The sequence below is a fragment of the Varanus komodoensis genome, unplaced genomic scaffold (genome assembly GCF_004798865.1).
Source record: "Varanus komodoensis strain SLA01 unplaced genomic scaffold, ASM479886v1 scaffold51, whole genome shotgun sequence".
In the NCBI taxonomy this organism is placed as follows: domain Eukaryota; kingdom Metazoa; phylum Chordata; class Lepidosauria; order Squamata; family Varanidae; genus Varanus; species Varanus komodoensis.
Genome location: NW_025336100.1, coordinates 5,181,699 through 5,199,785, shown reverse-complemented (window position 1 = coordinate 5,199,785; position 18,087 = coordinate 5,181,699). Strand labels below are relative to the sequence as shown.

The following is an 18,087-nucleotide window of genomic DNA, read 5'->3' as shown; positions in this document are numbered from 1 at the left end:
GAAGGGAGGAAAGGAGGGGTATTCAGTATCCTCCCTTTCATCTAGGGATTTGCTAGTACTAATAAGGAATTCTATCACAACATTCCTCTAAATTCCTGGATCTACTATGCCTGGAAGCAGAATAAAAGGTGTCAACTTAGCTCCCTAATAACTACTAAATAATGCATGCTTCCCTTTTCTCTTTTTCTCTCCTACGAAGGGAGCTTTACCTGTGGGCCATGTGTCCATAGGACCATGTTTGTGCTCTTTTCTGGTGCCTAATATGAGCTTTTTCCTCTCCTCCCGGATGGATTATGACGGGGAGTGAGAGTGCAGAGCAATGCAACCAGCATACAAAATAATGTTCACCTTCCAACCTCTGAATATTTTTAGAAGCTTTAAAGAGCTGGTTGGGCAGAACCAGCACAATCCCTGATTCCTAGGTATCAGGAATCTTGCGAATCATGCCAGCTCTTCAAAAATATCACAGATTTATAAGAAACATTGAGGTGTATTTTTTTTTTCCTTTTCTAACACAGAGTATCACTAGATCTATAGTGGAATCTAGTGAATATCTATTCAGAGTAAGTCCCATTGAACACTCTTATTACATTTGCACATGACACTAACTTAGCCTGGCAATAAGCCATTGTGGATTGGTTGTCTTATGAATGACTCACTGTGAGTCCAATAGATGTTCAGGTTCACTGGGAGTAGTTGCCCACCCATCCCCATCCTCCCGCAGGTATCCCAGAGGACACCAAGAGAGGATGAATTTTCTCCCTTCTACCCACCACAATCATAAGTTTTTTTTGTTTGTTTCCTACAGCTTCCCCCCTCCCTTCTTTTTCTTCCACTGGAGGTAATGAAATCCTCATTTTACATACCCTATTTTAACAGCCACCAACAGCCCCTTTGAAGTGCTTAAGAGGCACTTTGGAATGTTTGTCTGTGGCCATCAGTACCTTAAAAAAACTGCACAGAACTAACTAACTCCCTCCCTCCCTCCCTCCTTCCACCACATTCAGCTGTGAATATTTGAAGCCTCAGGTAGGGTGAAATCAGGGGATGCTTGCTGACAAGGTGCAACCCTGGTCCTTGCTCAGAAGAGAGAGATTCTATTTTTTTTCCATCTGTTGGTTTCTCCTAATAGCTATACAAAATGTGCACCAACTGGACTAGGCTGGGGTGCAGGAAGTTGAGGCTTTTGCTATAAAGGGGGTGCAAATCCTCAAATACCCTCTTTTTGTGTGTAAGCAGCCCTTACCCCTTTGGTTACGCTTGAGGGCTCATCCTTCAAATGCTATCGAGAGAAACCAAAGGTAAAAAGAAACATTTTGAGGCCTTTCCTGGGCAGTGTCCAGGATAGGTGTCTGCTGCACCTTGACAAAAGATCACAGTTGCATAAGTGCAGCTAATTTTGTTTTTTAAAAAGTTGTGCACCTATTTTTCCAGAATTGTTTTTAAAGGGTTCTACTATCCCCTCCAAGGTTCTTCTCGGACACTTTGTAAAGGCTGTCAATGGCTGTCAAAATGGGGAGCTTGCTAGCCAGGTTTGCAGTCTCCAAAAAAGAAAAAGCAAAGGTAGCTAGCTCAAAACAGCTTCTAATCATGACAGGAAGGTAGAGGAATTCCAGTGCTCATGCCCAGGGGCACAATATTAGATTCCTTGTATCCCTGATAGGGTTGTTTTCCAAAGTTCAGATAACATGGCAACCCAACAACAGCCTCTTACAATCTTGGATGGAGAAGATAAGCCAAATGAAACTGAATATAGTAAACATGAGACCAGTTGTTTTCAGGATAAACCAAAGTGTACTCATATTACACTATGTTAAAGTAGGATGATGATGGGTTCTTTAGAAATATATGTAAAAGTGGAATACAAAAGTGAGAATCAAATTTAACATTCATTTCAGAATTCAAGTATGCAAAATGTTACTAAAGGCCTCATGATGTACCAAGGGAATCTCCAGTACAAGCAGCCACAACCAGGAGATACTGCATTTTTAATAAAGTGTTGACAAGAACGGGCTTCAGGTGTCCTATTAGGACAGGTTGATGTTCTATGTGGCACAAGTGCAGTGCTTTGGGATCTGCAGTGCTGCAGTAATTAGCTTTGAAACCCCCCACAACTTGTTCCCCTTTTACCTCTTCCTGGTCAAGCAAATACAGTGGTACCTTGGCCCATGAATGCCTCAGTTCACGACCAAATTGGGTTGCAAACAGAAATTTCTGAAAAATTTTGCTTCGGGTCGCAAACTCCGCATTGGGTGACAATCACAACCGCCTCCCCCCTGAGCATGCCCGTTATCAGGCCCATCTCCCACAACATGCCTGACTCAATTTTTTGAGATTAAAAAAAGTAGTTACAGAACGGATTAACCTTATTTGCATTGAACTTTATGAGGAAATTTGACTTGGCTCACGACCAGAGTCCTGGAACGGATTAAGATTGTGAGCCAAGGTACCACTGTACCTTTGAAATAGCATGGAGTGCTCAGTAGAATGTGTGATGTTTGTTTTTCATACACACTGAAATGAAAAGCACAGTTGTATGCAAGCAGTAATTAAGCAGCTAAGTAGACTTGATGCACTTGTCTGTGATTGATTTCACTAGAGTTGCCAGATTTAGCCACGAATATTTAACTCAGAAATGGTCTCCCTAAAACTACCTAAATCCATAATGATTTGCTACTTGAAAAAAATTATTAGGGGAACAGAGCTCAAAAGCATGTTTCTGTGTATATTTGATGTGCTGTTAACCTTTAGGAAAGAGTAGCGCTTGTGACTCCTTCATGGATCACTGCCTTGTTGTGGCGAAGGTGCTTGTGTAGCTCAATGAAGCTATGAGCTATGCTGTGGACAGTACCAAAAGACAAAAAGATAGGACGCCGGAAGATGAGCCCCTCAGGTCGGAAGGTGTCCAATATGCTACTGGGGAAGCACGGAGGGCTAGTACTAGTAGCGCCAGAAAGAATGAAGTGACTGGGTCAAAGCCGAAAGGACACTCAGTTGCAGATGTATCTGGTGGTGAAAGGAGAGTCCGATGCTGCAAAGATCTGTACTCCATAGGAACCTGGAATGTAAGATCCATGAATCAAGGCAAGCTGGATGTGGTCAAACAAGAGATGACAAAACTGAACATCGACATCTTAGGAATCAGTGAACTAAAATGGACAGGAATGGGTGAATTTAATTCAGATGACCATCAGGTATACTACTGCGGGCAAGAATCCCTCAGAAGAAATGGAGTAGCCTTCATAGTCAATAAAAGAGTAGGGATTGCAGTGCTTGGATACAATCTCCAAAATGACAGAATGATCTCAGTTCGAATCCAAGGCAAACCATTCAACATCACAGTAGTCCAAGTCTATGCCCCAACCACTGGTGCTGAAGAGGCTGAAATTGACCGGTTCTATGAAGGCCTACAACACCTTCTAGAATTAACACCCAAAAATGATGTCCTTATCATCATGGGGGATTGGATTGTTCAAGTAGGAACCCAAAAGGTAACTGGAATAACAGGCAAGTTGGGCCTTGCAAAATGAAGCAGGGCACAGGCTGGTAGAATTTTGTCAAGAGAATATCATGGTCATAGCAAACACTCTTCCAACAACCCAAGAGATGACTCTACACGTGGACATCACCATACGGTCAACACAGAAATCAGATTGGCTATGTGCTCTGCAGCCAAAGATGGAGAAGCTCAATACAGTCAGTAAAAACTAGACCAGGAGCTGACTGTGGCTCAGATCATGAGCTTCTTGTTGCAAAATTTAGGCTTAAATTGAAGAAAGTAGGGAAAAGCACTAGGCCACTCAGGTATGACCTAAATCATATCCCTGAAGAATATACAGTAGAGGTGACACATAGATTGAAGGAATTAGATCTGATAGAGTGCCTGAAGACAGAAGTTCACAACATTGTACAAGAGGTAGCAACTAAAGACATCCCAAGGGAAAAGAAATGCAAGAAAGCAAAATGGCTGTCTGAGGAAGCTGTACAAATAGCTGAGGAAAGAAGGGAAGTGAAAGGCAAGGGAGAAAGAGAAAGATACACCCAGTTGAATGCATAATTCCAGAGAATAGCTAGAAGAGATAAGAATGCCTTCTCAAATGAACAGTGCAAAGAAGTAGAAGAAAACTATAGAATAGGGAGGACCAGAGATCTCTTCCAGAAAATTGGAGATATGAAGGGAACGTTTCATGCAAAGATGGGCATGATAAAGGACCAAAATAGCAGGGCCTTAACAGAGGCAGAAGAGATTAAGAAGAGATGGCAAGATTACACAGAGGAACTATACAAGAAAGAGCTTAACATCCCTGATCACAATGATGGCATGGTCACTGACCTCGAGCCAGACATCCTGGAATTTGAAGTCAAATGGGCCTTAGGAGGTCTGAGCAACAACAAAGCTAGTGGAGGTGACAGTATTCCAGCTGAGCTATTCAAAATCTTAAAAAACAATGCAGTAAAAGTGCTACAGTCAATATGCCAGCAAACTTGGAAAACTCAACAGTGGCCACAGGATTGGAAAAGGTCAGTTTGCATTCCCATCCCAAAGAAGGGCAATGCCAAAGAATGGCAAACTACCGCTCCATTGCACTCATTTCACAAGCTAGCAAAGTTATGCTCAAAATCCTACAAGCTAGGCTCCAGCAGTATGTGGACCGAGAACTACCAGAAGTACAGGCAGGATTTCGAAGAGGAAGAGGAACTAGAGATCAAATTGCCAACATATGCTGGATCATGGAGAAAGCTAGGGAGTTCCAGAAAAACATCTACTTCTGCTTTATTGACTATGCTAAAGCTTTTGATTGTGTGGATCACAACAGATTGTGGCAAGTTCTTAAAGAGATGGGAGTCCCAGACCATCTTATTTGTCTCTTCAGAAACCTATATGCGGGTTAAGAAGCAACAGTGAGAACTGGACACGGAACCACTGATTGGTTCAAAATGGAGAAAGCAGTTTGGCAAGGCTGTATACTGTCGCCCTGCCTGTTTAACTTATATGCAGAGCACATCATGAGAAAAGCAGGACTAGATGAATCACTAGCTGGAATTAAGATTGCTGGGAGAAATATCAACAACCTCAGATATGCAAATGATACCACTCTCATGGCAGAAAGTGAGGAGGAACTAAAGAGCCTCTTGATGTGGGTGAAGGAAGAGAGTGCAAAAGTTTGCTTGAAACTCAACATTAAGAAAACTAAGATCATGGCATCTGGTCCTATCACTTCCTGGCGAATAGATGGGGAAGAAATGGAGGTAGTAACAGGTTTTATTTTCCTGGGCTCCAAGATCACCGCAGATGGGGACTGCAGCCAAGAAATTAAAAGATGCTTGCTCCTGCGGAGGAAAGCTATGGCAAATCTAGACAGCATATTAAAAAGCAGAGACATCACCCCGCCAAAAAGTACGTATAGTCAAGGCTATGGTTTTCCCAGTTGCAATGTATGGCTGTGAAAGTTGGACCATAAGGAAGGCTGAGTACCGAAGAATTGAGGCCTTTAAATTGTGGTGCTGGCGGAGACTCCTGCGAGTCCCTTGGACAGCAGGGCAATCACACTGGTCAGTCCTAGAGGAGATCAACCCTGACTGCTCTTTAGAAGGCCAGATCCTGAAGAAGAAACTCAAATACTTTGGCCACCTAATGAGAAGGAAGGACTCCCTGGAGAAGAGCCTAATGCTGGGAACAATAGATGGCAAAAGAAGGGGATGGCAGAGAATGAGGTGGCTAAATGGAGTCACTGAAGCAGTTGGTGTGAGCTTGAGTGGACTCTGGGGGATGGTGGAGGACAGGAAGGCCTGGAGGAATATTGTCCATGGGGTCGCGATTGGTCGGACACGACTTCACGACTAACAACAACAACACGCGCTTGTGAGCTAAGTTGTATTTATACAATTTCAAAGTACTACAATTTCCATTTATGATTGTATTAATTTTTTATTAGTAAGCAGAAAATGTTGTTGTGGGCTACCTTTAGTAGTTTTTAAAAAAGTAGTATTTCTAACTAATTGGATAGTTTTAGCGACTTAGCTTTCCAACTCTTATATTATCAAAAGATCATATTGGAAAGCAGAAATCAATTTGCTGCTTCATAATCCCATCCCACATGCATGCACCCTTTGTTGCTTTATGACTGAAGAGCTCTTTGCATCACAGCTAACATGGATGGTTTGTAACAAAGGTTACCTTACATGTCATGTTATTCTTTTTTCCCCCATATACCCCAGTACGAGGTACATTGGGATAAATGAGTGAAGAATATAATCTTTTTATTTGTATTCTTATGCCTCATTGGTGGTTCATGGTGGCCAGAAAATAATTTTTATTTCTATATAGTCTTGTAGTGTTGGTACCTTCTGCCTCCTTTCCTTGAGAATTGCATTAAGGAATAGGGGCATAAAGTACAGTGCCACGCCAAGTTTACCTTGAGTGGGGATTCCTTATTGCTCTTTCTAACCAAAAGAAATGGTGATCCTGAGAGAAGTTGTTGCCTTTCCCCAAGATGAAACCTGATGATCCTACATAGTTAATTGCTCATCTGATTTCAGGAAGCAATCTCTCAGTATTGGCTTTTCCAGAGACTCGTGTTGTCCAATCTTAATATCTTGCTATCCCATGCCAGAATTATCCCTTTCACCCGGCCTGTCTTCTATGAAGAAGTGCAACAGAAAGTGAAATCAGCTTTTGGGCAGCCGCTGGATCTCCATTACATGATTAATGAGGTACTAACTTTTACCAACCAGTGCTGTTCAGATGAAAGAGGGAAATATAGGAAAGTATTCTCTTCACAATTCTGAAACGTCCTTGCACCCTCAGGAGGGGGGACACTCACATACAAAAATGCAGTATGGAATAGAATATATTTATTTATTTTCTATGCTGCCCAACAGCAGAAGCTCTTGGGCAGTTTACAACAACACATTAAAAATGAACCATATTAAAATACCATAGAAAGGTTATAATGAAAACATTAAAACCATATTCATATCCCATTTAAAGAATTGTGATACCTTAAATGAAGTTAATCTTAAGACCTGTTTAAGCAGCTAACAAAGCCCCTTTAAAACAATTAGATCCTCTGCAATAGAGGACAGTCTTAACCTGCTGGTCCTCAGTGGGAGGCTCATTCCACAACTGCGGGACCACCACTGAAAAAGGCCTTGTTGCCACCAGCTGAGCCTACCTCGGAAGTGGCAATCAGAGGCAGGCCCCAGATCTTGACTGTAGTATGCAGGTAATTATGGTCACAAACTATATAGAGCTTTATGTGTTAAAACCAACACCTTAAATTTGGCTCATAAGCATATAGGTAGCAAATGCAAATAGGCCAGATTTGGTGTTATATTCTCCCACTGTTTGGTCCCTATTATTAACCTGGCTGCCACATTTTGCACAAGCTTGAGCATTCAAAGAGTTTTCAAGGGCAGCTGCACATAAAGTGCATTGCAGTAATCCATTTCAGAAATTACCAGAGCATAGATTACTGATAGGCTTTTTTTGTCCAGGTAAGAGTGTAGCTGAAGTCAGCTAAGCATCAAGTGACACAGATGGCTCAAGGAAGAACCCCCAAGCTATGAACCTACTCTTTCAGGCAGAGTACAAACCCATCTAAAACAAGTTGAGCACTCTCCACCCAGACAAAGGAACAAACCACCAATCAGTGTTGTCTGGATTGAGCTGCAGTTTATTAGCTCTCATCCAGTCCATCATCACAGCCAGGCACCAGTTTGGCACATCCACAAGCTGACCTGCTGAGGATGAAAGGGGAACTAGAGCTGCTTGTCATCAGTATACTGAGGACAGTGCACTCCAAAACTTCAGATGATTGCACTCAGCAATTTCATGTAGATGTTAAATCGCATGGGGGACATAACAGACCCTTAAGGAACTCCATGCTGGAAAATCCAAAGGGTTGAGTACTGTTCCCCAAGTACCATCTTTGGGAGACAGCTCTCCCAAGTAGGAACAGAACCACTGCAAAGCCATACCCACTCACTCTCAGCTCAGAGAGACACCCCAAAAGTACTCTTGGTTGATGATCTGTCTGATAGATTAGATGGCCATTCTCCTCTCTTGAATGGGGTCGCACTTCCCCTAAAGGACAGGATGTACAACTTGGGCGTGCTCCTGGACCCAAAACTATCATTGGAGTCCCAGGTGGGCTTAGTGGCCAGGAGTTCCTTTTCTCAGCTGTGGGAAATATAATAACTATGCCCTTATCTGACAGACAGAGCCTGAGCATGGTTGCTCATGTGCTGGTAACATTTCAACTAGATTATTGTAATCCCAACTAGATTACTACACTCTACATAGGGCTGCCTTTGAAGATGGTCGAGAGATTTCAGCTGGTCCAAAACAGAGCTGTACATCTGGTATCATGTATCAGTTCACATGTCCACATAACACCTATTTTGTATAAATTACACTGGTTGCCATTTGAAGTGCAAGCCCAATTTAAAGTGCTTGTTTGAATGTGCAAAGCCCTAAATGGCTTAGGACCTGGTTACATGAAAAAGGCCTTCTCCGATATACTCCTACCCACCCATTGATATGTGGGAATGAGGTCCTTCTGAAAGAGCCATCCCTAAAGGTAGTAAAAGGGATGGCAATTAGAAGTAGGGTCTTCTCTGTGGCTGCACCTCACCTTTAGAACAGGGTTCCTAAAGAGGTCTGCCTGGTGCTGTTACTATTTTCATTTTGGCACCAGGCAAAAACTGTCCGCTTTTGCAGATATTTCGAGACTTGATTTTTGACACTTGATTGCTCACTCTTCCCCAGCATGTTCCTACCTCCTCCTCCTGTACTTGTAAGGTTTAATTAATTAATTTTAATCAATGTTTTAGTATTGTGAGCTTCGTACAGAGCCCTCTTGGGCTAATCAGTGGCATATAAATTTGAAAGAAAGAAATAATGGATACCATGGTCAATGGTATCAGAAGCTGCTGAGAAGTTGAGGAGAACCAGCAGGGTCACACTTGCAGCATAGGTCATCATATAGGTGACCAAAGCTGCTTCTGCGCCAAAACCAGCCCTGAACCCTGACTGAAATAGATTCAAACAATCAGTCTTATCCAAGAGTGCCTTGAACTGCTTGGCCACCACCCGCTCAAGAACTTTGCCCAGGAAGGGGATATTTGTCACCAATTTAAAATTATTGAGACCTTCTGGTTTCAGGGAGAGTTTCTTTGGGAGTGGTCTCACCATCACCTGTTTCAAGTGGCAAGGGGCCACTCCTTCTCATAAATAGGCATTAATCACTCACCTGGCCCACTCAGCCATTCCTACCCTGCTAGCTTTTATTAGCCAAGAGGGGCAAGGATCCAGTACAGATGTCATTGCACAAACCTGTCCGACCACAAGGATTTTCCAACATCCTTGGGCTCTACATACTGTACTAACTCAAAAAAAACCTTGATCAGGTTGTACGTTTGATATCTCACCTGATTCCACTGCAATAACATTGGGTTCCAAATCCTGAAAGATTCAAGTGATTTTTTTTCCTGGAAGTGCCTAGGAAATATATTGCAGTGGGCTTCAGATGGTTCCAAGACGTTCTTGGGACCAGCATGTAGTAGGCCGCGGACAACGCTGGAGAGCTGTGCTGGGTGGCAAAGAAAAGACTGAACTGAGGCAGTCAGATATTGCTTCTTTGTTGCACTAACTGCTTCCACATATATTCAGCTATAGGCTCAAATGTATCCATTAGGAGTTTTCCTTTATCTGCAGTCAAGCTGTCTCCTCATTTCTTTTATCACTCTCAGCTCCAGTTTATACTGTAGAGCCTTGCAAACTGTGCTACAGAGAAGACCTTCAGGTCAATCGTGTCCACCACCCAGGTCTTCTCTGCATTGCAGAGATCAACCAGGGATTCAACAGAACCACTAGCTACATCAGCTGGAAAGTCCTTCACAGCCCTCTGAAAACCATCCATATTCATTAGTCTCTGGTTGTGGACCATCTTAATGGGTCTTTGTATTTAGATTTAAATACAAATTTTCAATTATGTGTAACACATGGATCCTAGTTGCAACTGAGCCATGAAGCTCACTGGACAACTTAGGGCCAGTCACTGAATCTCAGTTTAAGTTACCTCACAAGGTTGTTGTGAGAATAACATGGGGAGGAGGAAAAGGCTTGTGCATACCACCTTGGGTTCCTTAAAAGAAGAAGAAAAAAGCAGGATAGAAGTATAAAGATATCAGAAAAAGTTTCAAAAATTAGCAAATGTGTTTGTAGGTTGAGAATATCAACACTTTGATAATTTCCCCTTCTTTTTACATTCTGAGGAAGTTAGGTTTTGGAAGTACTCTTTAGAAGCAACCTGTGTCAGAAAATGTGGCTGTAGGCATGTACCTTTCTGGAAAATAAACACAGCCTGAACTTTATCTTGATACATACAGAAGGAATATTGTAGCCTCTTTACAATCTGAGCACATGCATATTTTACCTTTGAAGTAAGTCCTAGTAAATTCAGTGTGGCTTGCTCCCACCATAAAGCAACCAATTTACAATTCTTTTTTGCTTTCTCACTATTTAATCCGTTGGTGCCAGACAGCATTTAAACTGTAATGTGTCATTACTAATTAAGTGTGTGTACTTGCTTTGCAGTTGTCTATTCCTTTGAAAAGTCAGGATGACATTGATAAAGCTATAGATCTTTTGGACCGAAGCTCAAATGTGAAAAGCCTTAGAATATTACTGCTGTCTCAAGACAAAAACCAGGTGAGTATTTGTGGTCGTACTTGCTATAATCTCTTACTAGTCATTAAGCATTACAGTGATGCCCAGAGCAATGTAAGGTGAGTTTTTCCCCCATTCCATTTAAGCAGAAACATATGTTTTATCAAGCCTTTACTAAATGTTGCTGCTTCCCTTTTTCCACTACCTTGCAGCTGCTTTTCAAGCAATTCCTTGTTCTAATAAAGTGAAACTCAAGAACTTATGTAGGTTTCTATACATAGAATATCCCAGATGGAAAGTAAAGGAAACTTTTTTCTCCAAAAAATAAAGAATTGGTTTGATTGGGCTTCCTTCCTCTTCTTCCCCCACTCTTTTCCCCAACAACAATGTTGTCAGAGGGCATAGTAATTCTGTTTGGTATAAATATTTTTTTAAAACCTTGCCTAGTTTTGTGATATCCATATGATTTATATTATTAAATCTGTCTAATGCCTTATCTCCTTTTAGGTTGTACTTTGTATTACACCGCACTTAATTAAAATGTTTTATATAACTGTATTTATTGCTTTCAGTCAGAATTGCATGAGGATCTGATTGCTTTCACCAAATACCTTGGTGCAAATAACCCAGCGGTATAAATTCTAAAATATTTGAAAAAGGTAGCATTTGACACTAATTTCAATAATAAATCGACACAAGGAGCATAAATCTTACTTAGTAATGAACACCAGAAATGAAAACTTTTCTTTCCTATGATGAGGGCAGGAAATCAAGGCTCCATGAACTGGTAGTCTGCCAATATTTGGTCTTTAATACTCCTGAGCCTTGGATGAACCCTGGAACAATGAGGCATCACTGCTTCAAAGTGCCTCTTAGACCCAGCATATTGTTGTAGCCCAAGACTGGGAGCCTTACCAACTGACACCTCCAATGACAATGACTTGGGTTCACGCAACACAACCATCAACTATTGGCTATTGTCATTGGTTGGTTGTTGTGCTGTGCAAACACACTCATTATTACAGTGTGTCTTGGAGGTATCACTGTCTTCTCAATGACTGGTGGACTTCAGACTTCTTTAAATATCCTGAGGAGCACTCCCCAGCTGGCTCCCTACTCCTTCAACCTTCTCTCCCTAGGAGAAACCAACACCTTAAATGTCAAATGCAGCACTCAACAGCATAAGAGTTTCCAAGGAGTCTTTTCTGACCTGACAGTAAAAGCCTGCCAGTTGCTCCCATATCCTTTTGGCGTAACTTGTTAGTTCTCTAGCACCGAAATTTCTGACCAAGGTCTTGAAACTTCTCCTTAATTCCAGATTTAACCCAACCCTCTTGACTTCATCAGGCCCCCTTGCCTGAGACATTGCCCAAGGGGGATTTCCTGGTGAAGTGTGAAAGAGAGGGGCCTTTGCTTACCTTGCATTTTAGTTTGGAGTTAGTGTCACAAATCTAGTACCTTTATGGACCCTCTGCTAGAAACATGTAATTTCATTTCCTTTCATTTCACTTCATTTCATTTTTAAGCATCAAGATGTGATACAGGCCTCCACTCATGTGATGAAATTTACTTACGGGGAATGCACATTGCTGTTCATATAAACCTGCAGTTTACCTCTCATCTGATGCAGGCTCAAACCTTCACCTCAAGATCTTCACAGTTTTCCAGAGTATTTGTGCAGCTCATGACCAGCATTTTGCATATTGTATAATAACTTGAAGCACTGGAATAGGTGGAAATGATCCTTCAGACGTATTTTTAGTGCCAATACTACTAAACTGACCTGTCTGTCATTGTCCTTGCTATTAGAAGTAAAACACTAGGTCCCTTAAAAGCAAAGTTCCTTCATTCCTGTTGGTCTCTCTTCAACAGACTAATTCATCATCCCATTCTGGGATGCCAAAACAAGTCAGAATCAAAACTTCCCAGTCTGTTGGAGATGTGAACGTTGCCTATCCACCACCTGAAATCAGAAGCAGACACCTGTCTATCAGTAAGTATTGGCAGATAAATACTAGTTTGTAAGTAAAATCCAGTGCTAATAACAAGTAATTAATCCAGTACATACACCAGAGAAAATTGTGCCCTGCCTCGTGCTTTATTAGCTCTATAGTTCCCACTGGATCAGTTTTCATTAACATGGTTGTGTCTTGGAATATATGAAGAAAAGTGCATCTGGGAATGAGTAGAGGGCACTTGACCAAACAATTACAACTACCACATATATGTGTTCAAATCCAGCGCTACAGGACTTGTGGCCTGACAGTCACACTAACCTGAGTTCCAGGAGCTCTGTTGTTGTCATTGTTATTGCCATTGACATCTTTCTCACACATCGGCCAGAGTAAGCAAAGACTTGCAAGGTGCTTGGTCTTAAGCCTTTTCTCTAGACATCAGGTTCTTTCAAAAGATGTATCTGGAGGTATGACTATGGCAGAAAAGTCTAAATAGCCCAGTTTCCATAGACTTATTAATATTGTTTTGCCTTGAAAATCCTGTGATGAAGCAATCCACAATGAATCAGGAGATAGTGCTAGTGCTTACTGGGGAGGGGCAAAGAACAAGGACAAATGGCACTGTCACTAACGACACAACTAGATCAGCACTGAAAGGAAGTCTAAGGACTGACATGCACAAAGGCAAAACAGAAGTCCGATGCAGCACAACATACACAGTTGGAACATGCAAAGTACAAAGTATGAATCAAGGCAAATTGGAAATTGTAAAGCAAGAAATGGTATGGTTAAACATTACAGTATTTGGTTGGAATGAAGTGGACTGGAATGGGACATTTTCAAAACATTTTCAGTGTTTCACTCCAGAAATGACAAACTCAAAAGAAACAGAGTTGCTCTAATACTGAGGCAAGATGTATCATAGGCAGCAAGGGGCTATAATCAAAGTCTGACCAAATAATTTCAGTCAGAATTCTTGGAAAACTTAACAACATTCCCATCATTCAAGTCTATACTCCAACAACAGATACTGAAGAAGAAAGCATCCAAGACAAAGTTGATAACTCACAAAAACAAGATATGCTGATGATTGTAGGTGACTGGAGCGCAAAGGCAATGTACAAAGCAAGCACTCAGAGCTGCCACTCACCACAACCTCCAACATCATATCAGTGCTGATCGATACTGCTCTCAGAGCCATCAACTGCACCTACCAACATTGTGCCACTCACCAGCCACCCTGTGTGAGCTCCTGCCAGCTGGTCCCCCTCAACATCATCGGAGCTCAACTACACGTCAAACTTCATCTCCACCTTCTCCCTTACCCCCTTAGAACCCAACACCACAGTCTATGACCAGGAGCTGGTGTTGCTGTTGGGGGAGAGGGGAAGGTTCGTGGACATGGTGCTGCTGTTGTTGAGAGCTGAGTTCTCCCCTCCCACAGTAATAGTCTCACCAGTGCTTCTTGCCAAACATCTTTATTTTGCATGCAAGTCTCTGAGCATATACAAAGCAAATGTTGAAACCCCTCTGGCCTTCACCCAGAGCTTTGCTTATGAATCCTTTTGCACCTGGTGGGAGGAGTGCTATGGAATCTGGCACACTATTGCTGCTCGCTCTGAGATCCCAGTTGTGACTGTGATGGTGGTCCGCCTCCTCAGGAGGCTGGAGTTCCCCATCTGATAGACTCCCTATCTCTAAATCTCTCCCCTCAAAATCTCGTTGCTCTTCTGTGTTCACATAGGCAGGCTGATTCAGCCACACGGCTGCCCTTGAACTAATCTCTCCCATAGCAGGCGCAGGCATATACCCAGGGCTTTGGACTCCCTCTGAAGCTGTTTGAACAATCAGCTTGTTATCAGAGTCTGAGCTTTCAGCCCTGCTGGGATAAGCCAGCTCCCCTGCACACATCTCATTCACAGAATTTGAGCTTTCAGTCCAGCCAAAATGGTCAGCCTCTCATACATGCCCCTTAAGTTTGCCAGAATGTGCTTGCACAACAGCTATGCATGACAGGGGAACTGGGGTGTGGCTGACCCCATTTTCGGTGCCCCAGGATCTGAGACATCAACCCCAATAGCCATTCCATTCCTACCTGCCCTACTGAGGACAGCACAGCAGTCATGAAAGTTCCCTGCTTCCACCCTGACCACATCCTGGTCACATCATGAAAAACTGAAACCACCTAGAGGATGATGAACAAAGACTTGCTGTTCCTTCACCAACATTAAAACCCAACTCCATCATAGTGGAGTTTATTCAAGGGACCCCTGCAGGGAAAGGCAATGCTGCAATGGCCTTGCCAGGCAAGTATGCACTGCTGCCTTGCTGGACCTCAGGATCTCCAGCTATGAGGCAACCATGGCCCACTGCTAGCTCTTCCTCTGGGCGAAGATGGCAGTCATGGCCAGGTACTTCCCAAACAACTTCTGAAAGTTGGCACATCTCGTCTACTCCAAGGCAGCAAAGCTGGCTAGACACCAGACAGAGGCAGCCAGGCACATGTGGACTGTGATGGGAAGGCCCTGATGGGCCAGTCTGTGTATGCTTCTTAGACAGTGATACACTCACATTTCATTTGCACAAATTGAAATCAATATGTATAAACTAATGTAAAATAAATTGTTTTCACCTTCATGGTCTGGTTCAGTAGAAATTTTATAATAAAAAGTAAATCTTTGAAAAGCAAGTCCACAAGAGTTGCATCCACACTTTTAAAATGTTTATATTGGAGGTGCAAACATCCAGGTTCTTAGTATCTGATGGTAAACAACAAGCAAGTGGTATCTAGGTTGCTAAAGAAGGTAGATTTGTTGTCTTAACTGTCCATACAAAGTCTATGTTTTCTGTCACAGGATTAACCAAAGCCCTCAGGGCAGTTCACAATACCAAGACCTGAAACTATAAATACAATGTTTATATCTATACCAGCTAATAACCAAAGCTGTCTTTTTTGTAACAATAGTATCATAAACAGAATAAAAATAGAATAATAAAAGCCAGTAGGTATAGAAATATCTTAAAGCATACAAACATATTTTTAACAACTGAATGTGTCAATGGTGGGTGGGGGAGACAGATTTTGGAAGGAATTTTGAATATCCCTCCGTCTCAAATATATTTCTCTCTCTCATGCATGCAGAAAGACAGCAAGTCTGTTTCAGATCACATAATGTATATAAAGGGGGAATTTTCACATACATTTAATTCCCTGGAGAAAATGAGAGATTAAAGGCCATCTTGGTCTTCCTGATGAAAGTGCTCCATCATAAAAGTGATGCAGCTCTCCATCTGAAAGATGACTTTTTGTTCTTTTAAAAAATCTTCAGAGCTTTCAGAACTTCTGCCCTTGGTTACTTACTGACACATGATAAAATCAGATTTCCTAGCCTCCTGTTTCCTCCGGTTAACCAGTAGGTGGTGCTAGTGTATTGTAAGCACTGATTATATGTAAAGAGAAGAATTGCCTTAGCATCTATATACTACTGTCTTTTAATATGGTATCCTACTGTTTTAAGTAAATACACACAGAATTCTGTGTTCATTTGAAATAAGCAGCCATATATATAATTATTGCATTTCTCTTACAAGCAGTATGAAGCTCAGTTAAATAGCAGAGTTGCTTTCAGTGACTCTGAAAATGTGGATATGATGAAGTAGTTTTGTTTTGCTTTTTTAAATTCAGCACCTATATGACACTTGTTCAAATATTGCAAGCATTGTAGTGCTTTATCCATTGCCTTAAAGGAGATGAGCATTTATGATTCCAATCCTTGTAATATCAGCATTTAAGCTGCCACAAGAGTGTGAAAAACCAATTTATTTGTTAATTCCAAAGGCAGGTTTGTAATTTAAAGCAGCATGTACATCATGATTGAGATAGCTCATACTCTGGAAGACAGAACGAAGATTCAAGGTGATCCTTGAAGGCTGGAGCACTGGGCTAAAAACAACAGAATGAAATTCAGTAGGGACAAATGCCAAGTTCTACACCTAGGAAAAAGAAACAAAATGCATAGCAACAAGGTGGGGCATAGTTGACTCAACAATATTACAAAGAAGGATCTTGAAATTATTGTAGATCGCAAGCTGAAAAGGAGTCAGCAATGTGATGCAACTACAAAAAGGACAAATGCTCTTTTGGGCTGCATTAACAGAAGGATCACTTCCAAATCACATGAAGTACTAGTTACCCTCTGCTCGGCACTTTCTAGGTCTCATCTGGAGTCCTACATTCAGTTCTGGGTACCACATTTTAAGAAAGATGCAGACAAGTTGGAAAGTTTTCAGAGAAGGGCAACTAGGATGATCTCGGGACTGGAAACAAAGCCCTCTGAGGAGAGATTGATGGAACTGGAACCATTTACCCAGATGAAAACTGAGGAATATATGACAGCATTCTTCAAGTTCTTGAAAGTTTGTCATGCAAAGGACGGCTAGAATCTCTTCACAATCATCCTAGAGTACAGGATGTAGAATAATGGGCTCAAGTTACAGGAAGCCAGATTTCAGCATAACATCGAGAGAGAAAAAACTTCTTGATTGTTAGAGCAATGTAACAGTGGAACCAATTACTTAAGGAGGTTTTGGGCTCTCCCACACTAGAGGCTTTCAAGATGCAGCTAGAAAGCCATCTGAGAGGGATGGTTTCACTTGGAGTCCTGCACTGGGCAGGGGGTTGGACCCAATGGTCTTGGCTTCTGAAACTCTACTATTCTATGATTCTATCAGCAAATAGTAAATTCTTTTTCAGTACAAAATATATCCTCCTACTAACTTCCAGAAAGAAGCAACGACTGGATGTTGCCACTGGTGGTATGTTGGAAAAGATCAAATGCAATGCTTTTCTGGTCTCACAATCTATTCACATATGTGCTGATCCTGATGATCTTACTGCGGTGCTTATGAACCCTGCTGACCTTTCTAGAAGCAGTTTTTCACATGTCGGTCATTTTCTTGAGCATTTCTCACAGAAGCTATCCATTGTACATGAGAGTTTTTTAAATCTTTTAGATCACAGCAACCCTCAGAAGGATTGCCCCTCTTTCCCCTGCCCTGGGTGGGAATACATAGGGTTCCCTTAGCTAAAGCTCTGTACCACTTTTCTGGAACTAGGGCAGTAGATCTATGATCATGAAATGGGGTATTTGTCATTGTACCATCTGTAAGTGGTTCAGGGAGGTGGAGCAAAGGAAGGTCAGGTGGCATGTAAGGGGACAGACAAGGCTTGTTTGCTGTTCAAGGAAAGAAAGGTAGCTGAACATATCCGAGTCTATCTCCAGGCATCAGAAGCAAGAACAGTGATAGCAGGTATAGGCATGTGAGTGTTGTGCTTGACTTAGGTTCATGCCAAGAGATCCTGAGGCTGAAAGCCATACGAACCACTCCAACCACAGCATTTCCCTTAAGCACCCCTCGCTTCCTTAGGGAAGTTGCGCCATGTCCTTTGGCAGCAGCAGA

At 42.0% G+C, this 18,087-nt stretch overlaps 1 protein-coding gene across 3 annotated transcripts in view; it reads left to right on the top strand.

Annotated features, from left to right (window-relative positions):
• The window catches only part of MAP3K3 (mitogen-activated protein kinase kinase kinase 3), a 73,168-nt gene that overhangs the window by 29,807 nt on the left and 25,274 nt on the right, over nt 1-18,087 (top strand). For all 3 annotated transcript variants that reach the window (XR_006416398.1, XM_044447247.1, XM_044447248.1), the window contains 3 exons: nt 6,615-6,714; nt 10,601-10,714; nt 12,545-12,665. Coding sequence is in view for 2 of the 3 variants with exons in the window: in XM_044447247.1 (XP_044303182.1) it covers nt 6,615-6,714; nt 10,601-10,714; nt 12,545-12,665 (335 nt within the window). In the remaining variant the exon portion in view is untranslated. The remainder of the gene's footprint in view (nt 1-6,614; nt 6,715-10,600; nt 10,715-12,544; nt 12,666-18,087) is intronic.